A 15290-nucleotide genomic window follows, 5' to 3' on the forward strand; every position below is an offset into this window, starting at 1 on the left:
TTGTGACGTCCTAAAATTAAACTCTTAACAAACCCACATGTTTAGAGAGAGAGAGAGAAAGAAAAAGAATACCATACTCATCATCATAATTAGTTTTTTCTTCTTGTTATCTTATTCATCTTATATTAATGTCTAGATAGTGAGTTTCGTCTATAAGGTTATTTGCTAGTATCAGACGGATCCGAGTCAGAAAGTTTCGTTTGCTAGCCCGTTCACTCATGTTGGGGTGATTAATTTTCGTTCGTTGATGTTTCGAGAAGATGTTATAAAGCATGGAACTCTAAAGTTGTTCGGATGCCTCATCAGCATGTCATAAATCCTAATGCCACCACATAAAACCTAAACATACTTTAGCTCTCTAAAATACACGAATTTTAGAGAGCTAAGCAGTACCATTCACTTTTGATATTGAGTTCTTTCATACACCAAGGGCTTAGTAATTTATTGTATGCTAAAAGATACCGTTGGGATGAGCTTTTTAAGTTTCAATATCTTGGAGTAGACACCAATGTTTAACTTATCTGGTGAAATTGCAGATAAGAATCAAGAATTCTTCTTGTCTGTGTCATATTCTCTATGGGAGCTGTGTTTGTATTTATAAATATCTTGGTACAACGAAATAGCTATATGGTAGTTGCAAAGAGATATATTTGTTATCATCTAATGACATCAACATTTTTCTCTTTTGAAAACTCTTCACCTCTATCTTGTGCTTGAGTTGAATTGTTGTTGTCTCAATACGCCCCCTCAACCTCAACGATAGTTCACGAACATTGAGGTTGTCCTGCAAAAAAAAGTTGTAGTTTATGGGGATGTGTTTGATCCTGTGAAAACCGGCTTGTAAAAGAATGGTGTCTAAGAATTTATATACACATGGTTAAAATTAAACTTAATCCATGTGAGACACAATAATCATAATAGAAGAGAATGATTAGAGAACGCCTTTCTCTAAAGCTAGCAAGAAGAATTTCGACGAAACACCAAAAAAGTAAATAGGCCCAAGATCCTTCAAGCAAAATTCACATGTAATGCATTGATGAGTTGAGAGACGGACTAAAAGTTAGAAATTAAAATCCTCTCCAGTTCATTTGAACTAGAGAATAATATCTAGTTAGTTAGAAGGATATTTTTATCATTTTAAAAAGTAAAAAGACAATAATACCCTTTAAATATAAGGGTAACTAATAATTATCCGTTCAAATGAACTGATGAAGAACTTCTTCCAAAAGTTTTGGATCCTGTTACAATAATGTCATTTTGGTTGTTGCTGCCTCAATAAGCAAAATGGTGAGCCAGAAAAAATTAACAGCACAAGCAAAGTAGGATATACGAAGTAGATTTTCTTGGAAATGGGAAATGACAACCTAATGGAGTCGGATTAACTTTGTAGGGGCCTAGGGATTGAAAATGCTGTGCAATAGCTCTAATAAATGGTTTTGATGACATTAAGTACATAAACTACAAAAGCTATGGCGGTGGGAAGACTAAAGATCATAACTGCAGAATACGTCATCTACTTTTGAAATTATTTCTGTTGCAGTGGGAGATAACAATTCATAGAGCATTCAATACAGTTAATAAATGGCAACGAAATTGACACGTTTGCCCTTCAGATCAGTTTTTCATTGTCATCATGAGTAAAACGTCACACAAAGGAAGAAAGAAAGTTCAACTGGCCACATTGTTGGATTGCCCGGATCTGGATCAGAAGCTTTGGGGCCTATGACACTGACTCAGCATCACCTGTTGAAAATGAAACATGAGCTTCTTTTGAGAGAAAACAAGGCAGCTCAATCATATCCAATAGAACAAGGAGCCAATGAGAATCTTTTCTTCTTTTTTCAAGCACCTAGTGCAATTTCTATAAATATGTTCCCTCACTTTGAAATTAATAAAGAACTAGTGCCAGTACTAAGACCCTTTTTTTTAAAAAAAATTTAAATTTTTAAACTGAAGCGCCCCCTTCACATAGGTCGGTTGGGTAAAAGCTCGGACTTGTGGCCCAAAAAATTGTTTGCATTCAAGGAGGATCAAACCTTAGACATGATGTTTCATGAGGCGCAATAGCCAGGTTTGGCCCAATACTTCTCAACACTATTTCTCGTCAGGTTTCCAATTATAACTTAAAGACTCAAAGGAGCTCCCTTTTTTTTTTTTGTCAACATCATGAAATTATTATCACAGATCAGCAAAATAATCCCACCTTCATTACAAGATTTCCTGAGCTGGGAAAGGGCTACAGCTATCCTTGCACCAACAAAAGCGTTATTCTTCACAAGTGCAATGTCTAAGAGTTGGTTAAGAAAATTAAATTAAAAAAAAAAAAGAAAAAAAAGTGGAAATATAGACACATGCTTAAACAGATAATTCCAGTTAACTTTAGTCAATATAAGCATAAGCTGTGACTTGGGAAGTAAAAAGTAAGTGCAAATACTCATATAATAAAATTGAGAAAGGATACTTGAAGCAAGTGAGGCTCCTCCAGTTAGTTCATTCACTCTTGCAAGCAGGAAAGGAGTTTCAGCATTTCCGGTTATATTCTTCTCCCTGAGGATCCAACTCCAGATTTATTTAAATTAGTATGGGATATACAATATGTAAAAAGGAAAAACCAAACAAAAATAAAAGCAGTTTCATGTTTGCATGCATCTTTAAGCACATTTACCTAGCCTCTTTAAGTGCTCCCTGTATAGCACATTCAATTATGCTTCCAGAAGCCGAGTGTTCTTTTGGAATTGGAACTGCGAAAAGAATTCCAGTATCAAGCTTGAGTTTCATGTTTGCATCTGCAAAAAACAATAATAAAAAAAAAAATGAAAACAGAAATTACTTGAAAACTTTTGAAGGTAAATGAAAATAAAAAAAGAAAAAGAAGAAGAAGAAGATAAAATGGAGCTGACTTTGTCACTTGCCTATAAGCCGAGCACAGTCTTCTGGGCTATCTACACGACAAGGCACCTAGAATTTTATGTTATGATTGGGAAAAAGAACTTCAGTACAAGATGTCAAACCTTAAAGTTATCTTCACTGACACTTTTGCAAAATAATTCCACCCAAGAAGTTTAAAATTTGTGTAAGAGATCATCCATATAACTATTTTTTTTCTTACTTGTAGGTGTATTTATCATTACATCTCTTAAACTTTACAATCTTACAAAAACTTTCAAACCCCAATTAAATGAAAAAAGTGTTTTTCACAACAATAAGAAGCGATCTTCAGAAGTTGATAAAATGTAAAACCAATTATAGGAATTTAAAGGGAGAAAAAGAAAAAACCAACTCAGAGAGGTATATAGTATAATGTATTAGCCACTACCTACCGAAGAGGTTTAGCTGTCTATGCCCAAGAACACAACATCTGACCGGGTCTAATGTTACATGCTAATGGCCATAAAGAAAACATTAAAGTAATAGCAGAAACTATAGTTGAGAGTGGAGACAAAAATTACCAAGGCAATTTAACTGAACTTGACAGCTTTTAAAACAAAACAATAACACTGACAACACAATTTGCTTATTGAATGGAAGAGCAATGCAACTCTAAGAAACATTTCTCTGAAATAGAGTTGACCATCAATACCTTGCAGCCACTTGTTTCTGTAAAAAATGCTGGAAACTCGTTGGTTTTGTAAGCAGCAACACAAACTCCCTGTGTTTCCTGTAATGATGACAAGAAATGTAAGGAAAAAAAACCTTTAAATCATACTTCATAATCTGAATTTCTGTTCTAATTATATTGGAGATGAGTTGGTGAATACCAAATATTCCAGGGTCCTGGGAATATCTAAGATTGATTTTACACCAGCAGAGATAACTGCTACTGGGGTCCTTCCAAGCTCAGTAAGGTCAGATGATACGTCCATTGCTGCAAAGGAAGAACAATGAATATGAATACTAACATAAATATTCATTCACAGGTGATTGAACTCCAACAAAATCAATAAAGAACTTGAAAATTATAGGGAATCAGTAGTGCATTTTTACAATTCATAACTTGTATGGTTTGTGTACGTTAATCCTAACTACAAATAATAGGTGGCAAAATATATTAGCAACTGCACGTTTTTATTTTTTATTTTTTTATATATAAGTAATGTTATGCATATCAAAAAAAGCGAGGGGCACAACCTTAGAACACATGAAGTATACAAGACAATGCCAAACCCCCCCTCCCCCCTAAAAAAAAAACCCCAAAAAAGAGAAACGGCAAGACACCCACAACAGAACCCTAGATCCCAGAGAAACCCTAAACCCTCAACTGCATGTTTTATTTAAATTGCTGAACAAATAATAATTAATGATAGAGTCAAACATCAGAAAAGTGTCTGCTCTTGGCCGCTTACAGACATGGCCAATCTGTACCCCAAACCAGACCATCTCATGGACCATAAACTCAACAATGTACAGATCATATGACTTGTTGATTAAACAAACCCTACGCCTAAATGGGTTTGCTTAAATGAAGCATCAGTGGCAAACAAAGGATAGGGTCCATGAAAGAAGGCTCTGCGATCCAAAAAAGCCAAAACAGCATGCATGGAGTCTTATATAAAAGTTGCGTCCATCAAGAACATCACCTTATTTCTAACATCTGATATACATAAAGGTAAACTTACTTTGCTCGCCATGTCTATGTACTCCTCCAATACCCCCAGTGACAAATACAGGGATGCCAACCTGATGAGATGTATATTAAAATATAAGCAAAACCTACATTAAGGATATTATAATTTAAAAATGTGCATAGTACACCTGCATAAGCAAAGCCAGATGGAAAATAACAAAGCTAAGAGTATAGTGGTCACCACAGAAGCAAAGAACATTGTCGCAGAAACAGTAGTTGCTCCATTCCCTCCGGTAGCCACCTAAAAAGAGCATAAGTGAGCAAGTAAAATCAGCAGCAAAAGAAATAACAGCCAAATAAAGAAGTCATAATGTCAAAAAAGGAAGTCATAATGCCAAAATAGGGGTTTCTTGTGTCAAAATTTTACAATGTGATACAACATAAGAATATAAGAAACACAATAAATCATTTTAACACGCAGATCGAGTATGGAGACATCACCTTTGTTTTTTTTTTTTTTTTTTTTTTTAAAAATTCTAAACAGTATATACAAGCTCTAAACATTCATGACAGAAACATTCGCAGATGTGAAATACTTAGTTAATTCAAAGGATTCAGAAAACCAAAGAATAAGAGGGCAATGTATATTTTTTCCAAAACGTTGCCAGACTTTGAAAAAGAGGGCAATGTATATTTTTGCCAAAACATTGCCAGGCTTAGAAAAAGTCATATTTTTGTAGTTTGAATGTTGAGGTATATGTAACTGAGGGATTCTACGACTTCAGAACATATATGACAGTTTTGCCAAGTTTGGTACTGAAGTTTAAATTGCTCAAGCTATGTAATATCTTCAGCGGTAATTAGTCTTGTAAGTCATTACACTTTACCCATTGTTAATATTTTTTTTTATAAGTTTTTCAAAACTGTTTTCACTTTTCAAACACTGAAAAATCTTCTTAAATATAAGTTGTCCAAACAGGTTTTTAGATGTAGCACCCACCACTAACACACTTTTCAAAACACATCACAACTTTTTTAAAAAGACCACTTCTCAAAAAATAACTAAATACATGTACATTTTTTTTAAGTGTTGAGACTGTTGTTACATATGAAAAAAATTAAAAAATGAAGGCGGCCACCCATGGTGGTGGTGGCCACTAGCACCGTCTGGCAGCCCCGTGGTGCCTGCCAGTTGACCACTTCGGTAGCTGCCGCCAGGTGGCTACCACTGTGGAAACTACATGAGCTTCTTTTTTTCTTTGATTTTGTGAAAACAATACTGAAGTTTTAGTTTCTCATTAACATTCCCCAACTTTACCACACGAATTTCCTTTTTTGGACCCCACATACAACACTTTTTCAAATGTGGCCCCCACCAATTCAATTCTCAATTTTTACCCTTTTCAAAACCCAAAATGCTTCTCAAAATTTTTCCAAACCAACCCTAATATCTATCGAATTGGCAGCCAGTTCACATGCTTTAAAAGTGTTAAGAAAATATAGTGATTCCAAATTCACAATCTTTTCATTCATACACTAGTATTTATAGGAGTAAATACAATATTATAAATTTATGACACCTCACACTAGGACATCTCATAGGGACACCTCACTACCTTCTAGAACAGGGGCACTTTTCCCTCTCTCTAACAAAAAGAAAGACTTTGTTTTATATTGAAAGCTAGGGATAAGTACACTTTTGGTCCTCAACTTCCATTAATGTGTCTATTTCGTCCCTGTTTTTCCAATTGCAACAATGTTACCCTCAGACAAAGGTCTGATTCTGAGTAGGATTCTCAGATCTGCTTAAATGGAGATTTTTCTTGAAAGAGAAAATGGGCAGCTGGGACAAAATCTGAATTTAAATAGTCTAATCACCCCAACCAGAACTACAACTTTCTTTTTATACCACTGGAGAACTTACAAGGCAAGACCTGGATGATTGCATGCCTGAGTTCGAAATGCATATTAGCAGTTTCGTAGTTAAAGGAGTCTAAATCTCATTCTAGACTCGTCCTGCCAGTGCAGCTGATTGAAGTCTATTAAATCACCTATTTCCAATATAAGTATTGCATAAAAATGTACTAGATAAACAAGGTTTAAGGAATCATTACTATTTTTCTTTGAAAAACATGAAAGTACTTGTGGTCAGTTTAATTACCCCACATTACAGGTTTACTACTATTCCATCAGTATGGCTTAGTGGCTCCTTTAATTCCAAGATAAATTACTTACAGGACAGTCCGAGAAATAACGTTACCATTTGACAATTTAATGAGTTTCAAATAACAGTTTGAGGTTTCAACATCTATATGAACTTGGTGGGAAAAAAAACTTCCTCTGATCAAAACAGGATATCCAAAAAATCAACTAATGAAAATAACAAATAATGTTGATGAATGTATAACATACTACATGAACTTGGTGGCCAATCTAAAAGCTACTCACAACATGCGCAATGTCCCTCCGAGCTGTCTTCTGAGCTCTTGTTCCCAAAATAGCAAGCCTTTCCAGTTCTTCCACACTCAAGCCTATACATAGATATATTTCCACATTACAAAGTAAAAATGAACTTAAATAGTTTATACCAGCATTAAGCAAGACTACTACTTCTTTTTCCAGAATATTTTGAATTTAAAAAGTTGAGGCCTCGATAAAGCTGATTTATAGAACATATATGTACTCAACATATAAAACCAAATGCAGACTCCAACCTTCTTTCTTATTGATAATCTAATAATGATCCATCTTTTTACAGTTGCCCACCATTGTTTGTCTAATCAATAGGTTGCCCGGTTACAATAATTTTCCTATCCACGCTCTGTTATATCTGTGTAGAATGAGTTTCTCTTGGGTGTCCAACATCCAATACGTACAAGGTAGGGAGGGACCACCATGTATGCCTAACAGTATAAACATGCTGTTTAAGCAAAAATGGCATCTGTGACATTATGAGGGATTCCACTATACAGAAAGTATGTCAAAATATCACCATGATTGGATAGCATAGATCCATCTAATTTGCATTATATTCCTAAAATTTCTCGAAAGTTATATTACTGATTAAATAAGTTTAATTTCATGCAGTACAATCACTTGATCAAGCTCTTACTGTCTTACACTAGATTTACTTGATAGAACCTCTTCAACTGTCAATTTTCCAAGTGTACATATATGGATATGTAGTACAAGAACAAGTTCAATATAAACACCTACGCATGGTATGCCATCTAAAATTGCAGTAGTAGCAGGAACAGCTCCGTTTGTCCTAACAATCGATTCCACCTCCTTCGCTGTCTCCAAATTTAGAGGATATGGCATTCCTGAATATATGTATAGAACATGAGTCAGAGTCTGCACCAGATATTATGCAACGTACATACGAGGTTTAGTTGTAAACACAAATGCATATTATTTCCTTTCTAGAGAATCAAGAAAACAATTCCTCAAAACTTATGTATATTATGGCCAGAATCACTTAAAATGCTATTTAAATGAAATTAGGATCAATTTAAATGTTAAGTAGGCATGTTTTCCAACTCAAAAGGATGCCAAAGGGAACCCACAAATATCCTGGGGAGTTTCTGAAACTCTAGATAACGTTCCCTACATTTCTTTGTTTCCATGGGAAACATTAATTTGAAAAATCATTCCCATGTAAATATAAATTTAGGTGCAAAGAAATGCTACTATGAATGAAGCAAAGTGTAATAAATTATAAAATCTTACCAATCATCGTCACAAAGTATATGATAAATTATCACTCATCCTATAAGCTTAAGCTATTGAGAAATAATGAATTTAATTGGTTAACCATTATTTTAGCACTTCCCCTGAGACCCAACACATGGAATTTAATTTAACTAAAAGGTATAATGTGCATACAGGGTTTAAACTCCACACAACTTGCTCTCTTACCGTGATGAATTACCAATTATACCAAAAGCTTAAGTTCATAGAAAATAATCATTTAATTTAGAAATAATTAGACCTAGAAAACCATCTGCTGCCAGTGAGCATGAAAAAGGAATCAAGTATTTTCGCTTTCTTTTTTTTGATAAGTAATTGGCCCAAAGGGAGGGGAGAGGAGGGTAAATGAAGATTCGACCTAGTCACCTCTTTCATAAGGTGTACCCTTTCCCACTATAAAAACAGAGCAAAAATACCATCAGATTTCTCAAAGAACTAAAAATCATGTTACGCAAAGCATCAAACTTGCAAGAACACACAAAGAACAGAATGACCATTACCATGGGAAATAATAGTGGATTCAAGAGCAACTACCGCACGCCCATGCGACAAGGCTTCAGATACCTCTGTAGAAATCTTGATCAACCCTCCACCAGCACCATCACTGCCCCCCTATGAAAAATAAAAAGAAAAGAAATTTAAAAAGCGACTCATCAGTTCATGTTCCGAGAAAAGCAAGCAGCAATGGATGAGGAACCACACTAGGAATAATGGGTAAATCGAATATTAGTTAATCAGTTTAAGCATTGGTTTAAAACCCCAGAAGAGATAATTTTGAAACTTGAAGGTGGAGAACCGCTTTGGAAGAGTGGAAGTTGAAAAAAATATATGAAAAGAGAAAGAAACAGAAGGGAAGGTTGGGTGCCATAGGCATAGGGGACCTTGTTGTTGTTCGAGTCCGTGGGTCGGAAGTGTCTCCGCAGGTTCGTTAGTCTTGAGAGTGCTGAAGACGCCATTTCCACGGAACTGAAGGGAGCGATCCGAAGCCCATCGTTTTAACTTTTTTTTTTTCGCCTTTTTTTATTTTTATTATTTTTTCTTTTGTGTTTTTGTATAGTGTCTTTTTTCCTATTATTTCAACAAAACTCAACCAAGGGGCCCATGGATCATTTTGGTATTCCACCCCTTAAACAGAACCAGCACCACACAACCGTTGTCCTTCCGCTTTTCTGCTTGTTGCTGACTCATGTCCATGTTCATGGCTTCCAGACTCTCGTTCACTCCACTTCCCGATTTCCCAGTCCCAGTTGAAGTATCCCCGAGACCCCATCGACGAATCCCATGTTTTACTCTTCCACTATCAAGCTTTTGTTCTGTAGTTTCTTCTTCTAAGACCATTTCAAGCTCTAGAAGAGGATCGCCAGGTCTCAATGCTGTCAAGGAGGAAGTCCTCCAATCCTCAAGTTCAGAACCGACCCATGATTCCAAAACTGCTCCTTCTTCGTCTTCTAAGTTCGTTCTCGTCGTTGGCGGCTCCGGTGGAGTTGGTAAGCACTCTTTGCTCTTTTCCTCTTCTGTCTATGATACGACATGGATGAATATATGCTTATCACCCTATTTGTTTGTGTGCGTTTGTATATATGCGAGTGTTTGACAGTTTGTGTTAAAGAACTTTAGTACATGTAATTGTTGTGCCTCTTTATGTTCATTCTGATTTTTTTTGTGTGTTTTTATTGAAAGTTTGTATTTGCAATATAATGCATTTACAAACCATGTAATCATATAATCTTATCGATAAGCTGGTAACAAAAAAGAGAGGGAGAGGCTAGAAGTAAAGTGTGAATTTTTTATGAGCAATAATTCTTGTTATTGGGTTCCGGTTTTTGAGCAATTGATATGGCTTCCACCAAGATTTTTCAGTTTCACACATACCCTTTTGTTAATTTGTTTGGGGGCGTTTGCAAGTTTAGTGTTTTTCTCTACTTTTCAGGGCAGTTGGTAGTAGCATCATTGCTGAACCGGAATATCAAGTCACGGCTATTAGTGAGAGATCCTGAGAAAGCAATCGACTTGTTTGGTAAACAAGATGAGGAGACATTGCAGGTGGCAGCCTTCTGACTGAATTATGCATCAACTATTCCTCATCAATAATAAATCTGCACGTATTTTATTTTTATTTTTGGAGCATAATTATATGAATTTTCTAGTATATAATTGTTATCTTCCCTCAGGATGTTAGACTTTGTAGTCATAGAGCTTTTCAACTTGATAGGTATTTAAAGGGGATACTCGGAATCCAGAAGCTTTAGATCCATCTATCTTTGAGGTTTTTCTTTTGCTTTATTCAAATCTGCATTCTATTCTTTTATTTTATTTTATTTTTCTCAATAAATGATGAAGAGAATGTTGGGCAATATATGACTTCTATTCTTAAAACCTTGTCTTTAAGGGAGTTACACATGTGATTTGCTGCACGGGAACGACAGCCTTTCCTTCTAAACGGTGGGATGGGGATAATACACCAGAGAGAGTAGGTCAGGATTAATATTTTTCATCAATTATATATTTTAGCATCATGAGTAAACAAGAGTCTGCAAGTAACAAGACAGACAACACAATCTTCAAAGTTTTTCTTGTACTACTGATTGTGCGCTGAAGTATAGCCCTGCATAGTCGGTAGAGTTCATCGTTCTTGTGCCTTCAAATCACAGTTAAGTGTATACACATGACTGCAGGCATGCGTGCACAAACACCCACACACTTCCACATGTATCTATGCTTTCAGTGCTTTTGACTATAAGTTTTTAATTGAAGATTGGGATGGTGTGAGAAACCTTGTATTGGCACTGCCGCCTTCACTGAAGAGAATTGTTCTTGTTTCATCAGTAGGTGTAACAAAGTTCAACGAACTACCATGGAGGTAAGACTACTTCTTGAATGGATGGAAAATTAAAAAACAAATAATTATAAGGAAATTATTATTTAATGACATATATAAATGTTAGGACCCTATAAACAAATATTGAGGTTGCTACTCAACTTCACACAATTTCCAAATTGACATTCCCAATAGTTTATTCAGGAAGTCACATATTATGTACCCTTTCTTTAGTGGTTCTTTGAGGCTGTGTTACAAATGAGTGTAGGTCATACATATGTTGCAGCAGATGTATATATTTTTCAGTGGTATGAAAGCGGGGATCTTTATGTTCTCTTCTTGTTGTGGCTACAGCTTGTTCAAACTGCTTGTTGTGAAGTTTTAACTGGATATTGATCCCATTATATATTCACAAATTATGAATTGACTAAAAAAACTTGCTTATTTTCTAGTACCATGGGCTAATTTAATTATTCTGTATTATTTCTATAGCATTATGAACCTCTTTGGTGTTCTGAAATTTAAAAAGATGGGGGAGGATTTTCTTCGTAATTCAGGTCTTCCATTTACCATAATCAGGTATGGCACAGATTATTATTAACTTGATTCTCAGAAACAAATGCATAGTGACTTGAGAGAGGCGTCAGCTTAGCAAAATGTGTCTATGTAACAGACCTGGCAGATTGACAGATGGACCTTACACATCTTATGATCTCAATACTTTGCTCAAAGCTACAGCTGGGCAAAGACGTGCAGTCCTTATAGGTCAAGGTATGCCATAATAAATTTTTTTTTTCGTGGAACACGATGCAACATGTTTCTTTATCATGTCAAATGGATTATAGATCCATATACCTATTAATCAAATAACAAATAGCCTCATCTGTATATGTAATTTTTGACAATTTATTCTTTCTTTCTATTCATATATCTTTTGTCTGACGGGTTTGTAAATGAGTGCTCAGGAGATAAACTTGTTGGAGAGGCTAGCAGACTTGTAATTGCAGAAGCTTGCATACAAGCGCTGGACATAGAATCTACTCAAGGCAATGTTTATGAAATCAATTCAGTTGAGGTAATCTTCAAAAGATGACTGCATCAGTTTATGAAATAAATTCAATTGAAGTAATGTTTAAGTAATGATTGATGTAAATATTTAATCTGCATAGTAATGTCTATTTAATCTCTCTCTCTCTCTCTCTCTCACACACACACATGCATACATTTTCTTCCTCTAAACAGAACAAGTCATCACCACCAAAAAGTCCACTTTACCATGCCAAGTCCACTTTGAAATATATTGAATCTCTTGTGAGGGATTCATTTAAATAAGATCAATTGATGTCTAAATCTGCATAGTATTGTTTGTCTTGAAGCATTTTTTCAAACGGCCAGAGTGGTGACGGACCACCTGCTAAACAAGGGAAGACTATCAGCCGGCGGGGAACATCCGATGCTTAAGACAGTAAGGTGTTATTTTGGAAAAAACCGAATAGAAAGAGAGTATATGTGTACCTGAGGATGTGTGCCTTTTTAGTGGGAGAGGCCCCTTGTCTAATATGGTAACATAGGTGTCAAGAGTACATGATTTTTCCTGTAGGGTCTTTCAGTAGCCGTTTTGTGATTGATGAGGGTGTATGGTTTCCATGTGGAGACGATTTTGAGACCTTTCGAGTGAGTTTCTTTGTGCGAGCTATGGCCTTATTATTTTTAGGGTTTTAGGCTGAAATAGTTGTAAAGTTTTTGAGGGAGGACAAGAATTGATTGTGGGCATTGATGCAATGCCTATTTCTCTTTGATGATCTTGCCATCAATGTGATTAATTGTCTTAAAACATGTTTGAATGCACATATGCTGTGTATCCTCTACTAGTGGTACTCCTTTTGAAATTGATGCATTAAACAAAAGGATGAACCTGATAATCAATATGTAAAGTAACGGTCCCTTCTTACTTTGGCATTTACGTTCAATGAGTACCTTGAGCTGATGTAATACTCTTTTTAATGCACATCAATGATCTAGATAGATACAAATTTGATCTATAATACACATTCATTAAGATTTATAACATATGCTAATGTACCATTGTAAAGGTGCATAAAAAGAATATAAGAAAAATGTTTGACTCATTTCATTCTTGCTTGAGTAGCCGAATTTTTTTGTCTTTGATTTTGGCATTAAAGATAGTTCCTTGTATCTCCCTGAACTGGCGAACCATGGCATTCCTATACTATTATAGAAAGTTTTCAACTCCATTACATTAGATTTGTGGCTTTACATGAGCATGGGGTATTTGGTGTAGGCAATTTGTGAACATTTGGCATGCATCAATAGTTAAAGAAACCTTTATATATATATGGCTGTTCGAAAACAGGCTGATATGTGCACTAACAACATTTAACACAAATGTTGCTTTTATCAGAATGCTTAGTTGATGACAAACAAAATGGGTTTCTCACTTTCTCCTAATGTCTTAAGATTTTTGAAGTTGGTTGTTTCATGATGTTCAACATCCACCGTTTATCTTATCTTATATAAGCAATGTGTTGCCTTCTTCTTCATCCATAACAGGTTTTGCGAATCCGTAAAGCAGAAAGAAACATGTTTGAACGCATCTTGTATTTTTGTAAAATGTGTCATCTTGGAGCTTATGCGGACCATAGAATATTGAATGTTTCTATCAAATGTTTGTGAGATCCAATGTTGTGCAGTACAATTTCTTAGGCCTTGTTTACCAGAGTCTTTGCACATTCACTTATTTACCAATATTCTTTATCTGGAGCTGAATTCGGGATTCAGTTAGGCTTGATCTGTGTCAACCGCATAGATTTACTCCTAGTTAACTCTACCATATTCTGCCATACTTCAGAAATTGCTTCATTTTGCCAAATTGAAATTTGCATGCAGGGGGAAGGACCAGGAAGTGATCCACAGAAGTGGCAAGAGCTATTCAAAGCTGCACAAGGCCAATGACTCAACAATTTGGTTCATCTATGTGTATTAAGGTATAGATTCTGTTTATCATTACTGTATACAGTACATAAAATAATTATTATTTATGTAAATTCAAAAGACTACTATTAGATAGTGAGAGAATTACAGAGCAATGGTGTAGCACTTCAAGACTTTCTTCATACCATTCTCAACATAATGGATTTGTAAATTATTCAATAGCATTGGTTTGTCGATTGTTTGTACTGAACCATGCACATGAATTCAAACATCTTGTGCTTTATTCAGAATGGTGCTAATTGACCAAAATTTTGACACAATATTATTATTATTATTATTATTCTAAAAAAAGGAATAAATAAGCGAAGGCTTGAACCATTACTCTGCTGCCCTAAACTTAGCTACTGATAGCAGGGTACCCATGTGACATAGGACTTGTGTGTCACCATTGAGGCTTGGAATGTGGCTGTACTTTAGCACATCAGTCTTTGGATTATAGAACAAATAATTATTTCCAGATTTGTCCTTTTGCTTCAGCTTCAGTAGTATTTCACCATGTTCACATAGCCCTATAACTCGAACTTGTGCCCCTGCCAGACCAATCTTGTATTCTTTGACCCACTCTTTCTTTTCATATTCCTTCATTACCCATATTTCAATTTCCTTATCAGATGACCGATCAACAATGGCCAAGTCTCCTCTCATATCAACTAAATGACATGGGCGAAATTCGGGTTGAGAAATCAACCCGAATTCCTCCTTCCCAACATCAAAATAAACAATCTTGCCTTTAACTAGATAACCCCGAGTGCTGGTACCAAGGTTAACAAGCCAATGAAGCGCTCCACGCGCGTGCGTATATAGGCGATCCAAACACAGGACAAGGAGACTCTTGACCTTTGCTAATGGCTCTCCACGAGGCTGTGCCTCCAAGAGTGTACACTTGAGCAAATAAGCCGCACAAAAGTCCAACAATTTTTTTTTCATATGTAACAACAGTCTCCACACTTGAAAAAAATGTACATGTATTTAGTTATTTTTCGAAAAGTGTTAAGTCTTTTTAAAAAAGTTGTGATTTGTTTTGAAAAGTGTGTTAGCGGTGGGTGCTACGCACATCTAAAAACCAGTTTGGACAACTTATATTCAAGAAGATTTTTCAGTGTTTTAATAGTGAAAACAGTCTTGAAAAACTTATAATTACATAGC

The 15290-nt window shown here is 35.5% G+C and overlaps 3 protein-coding genes across 4 annotated transcripts; 1 reads left to right on the forward strand and 2 right to left on the reverse strand.

Annotated features, from left to right (window-relative positions):
• Positions 1–1493: 1493 nt before the first annotated feature.
• On the reverse strand, positions 1494–9331 carry LOC132164047 (indigoidine synthase A family protein). The gene is made up of 13 exons (XM_059574455.2): positions 9196–9331; positions 8815–8926; positions 7777–7887; positions 7013–7095; positions 4806–4865; positions 4617–4677; positions 3759–3865; positions 3581–3658; positions 2913–2958; positions 2666–2786; positions 2462–2547; positions 2204–2287; positions 1494–1743 (listed from the first exon to the last, which is right to left on the reverse strand). Exons 1-13 carry the CDS (start codon positions 9268–9270, stop codon positions 1721–1723), a joined length of 1047 nt encoding a protein of 348 aa, XP_059430438.2. The 5' UTR covers positions 9271–9331; the 3' UTR covers positions 1494–1720.
• Positions 9332–9424: 93 nt separating this feature from the next.
• Positions 9425–14392, forward strand: LOC132164347 (NAD(P)-binding Rossmann-fold superfamily protein). Of its 2 annotated transcripts, none has more exons than XM_059574844.2 (9): positions 9425–9801; positions 10245–10357; positions 10527–10580; positions 10704–10788; positions 11069–11174; positions 11625–11711; positions 11806–11903; positions 12098–12207; positions 14040–14392. In XM_059574844.2, the coding sequence occupies exons 1-9, from the start codon at positions 9501–9503 to the stop codon at positions 14103–14105; spliced, it is 1020 nt and encodes a 339-aa protein (XP_059430827.2). In that variant the 5' UTR covers positions 9425–9500; the 3' UTR covers positions 14106–14392. The 2 variants fall into 2 exon arrangements, with proteins under 2 accessions (XP_059430827.2, XP_059430829.2); XM_059574846.2 differs by having other exon boundaries at positions 9592–9801; positions 10250–10357.
• A 70-nt stretch (positions 14393–14462) lies between these two features.
• On the reverse strand, positions 14463–15071 carry LOC132163860 (F-box protein At3g07870-like). Its single transcript, XM_059574239.2, has one exon. It carries the CDS (start codon positions 15069–15071, stop codon positions 14463–14465), a length of 609 nt encoding a protein of 202 aa, XP_059430222.2.
• Positions 15072–15290: the final 219 nt, after the last annotated feature.

Source organism: Corylus avellana, chromosome 8 (genome assembly GCF_965113065.1).
Source record: "Corylus avellana chromosome 8, dhCorAvel1.hap1.2, whole genome shotgun sequence".
In the NCBI taxonomy this organism is placed as follows: domain Eukaryota; kingdom Viridiplantae; phylum Streptophyta; class Magnoliopsida; order Fagales; family Betulaceae; genus Corylus; species Corylus avellana.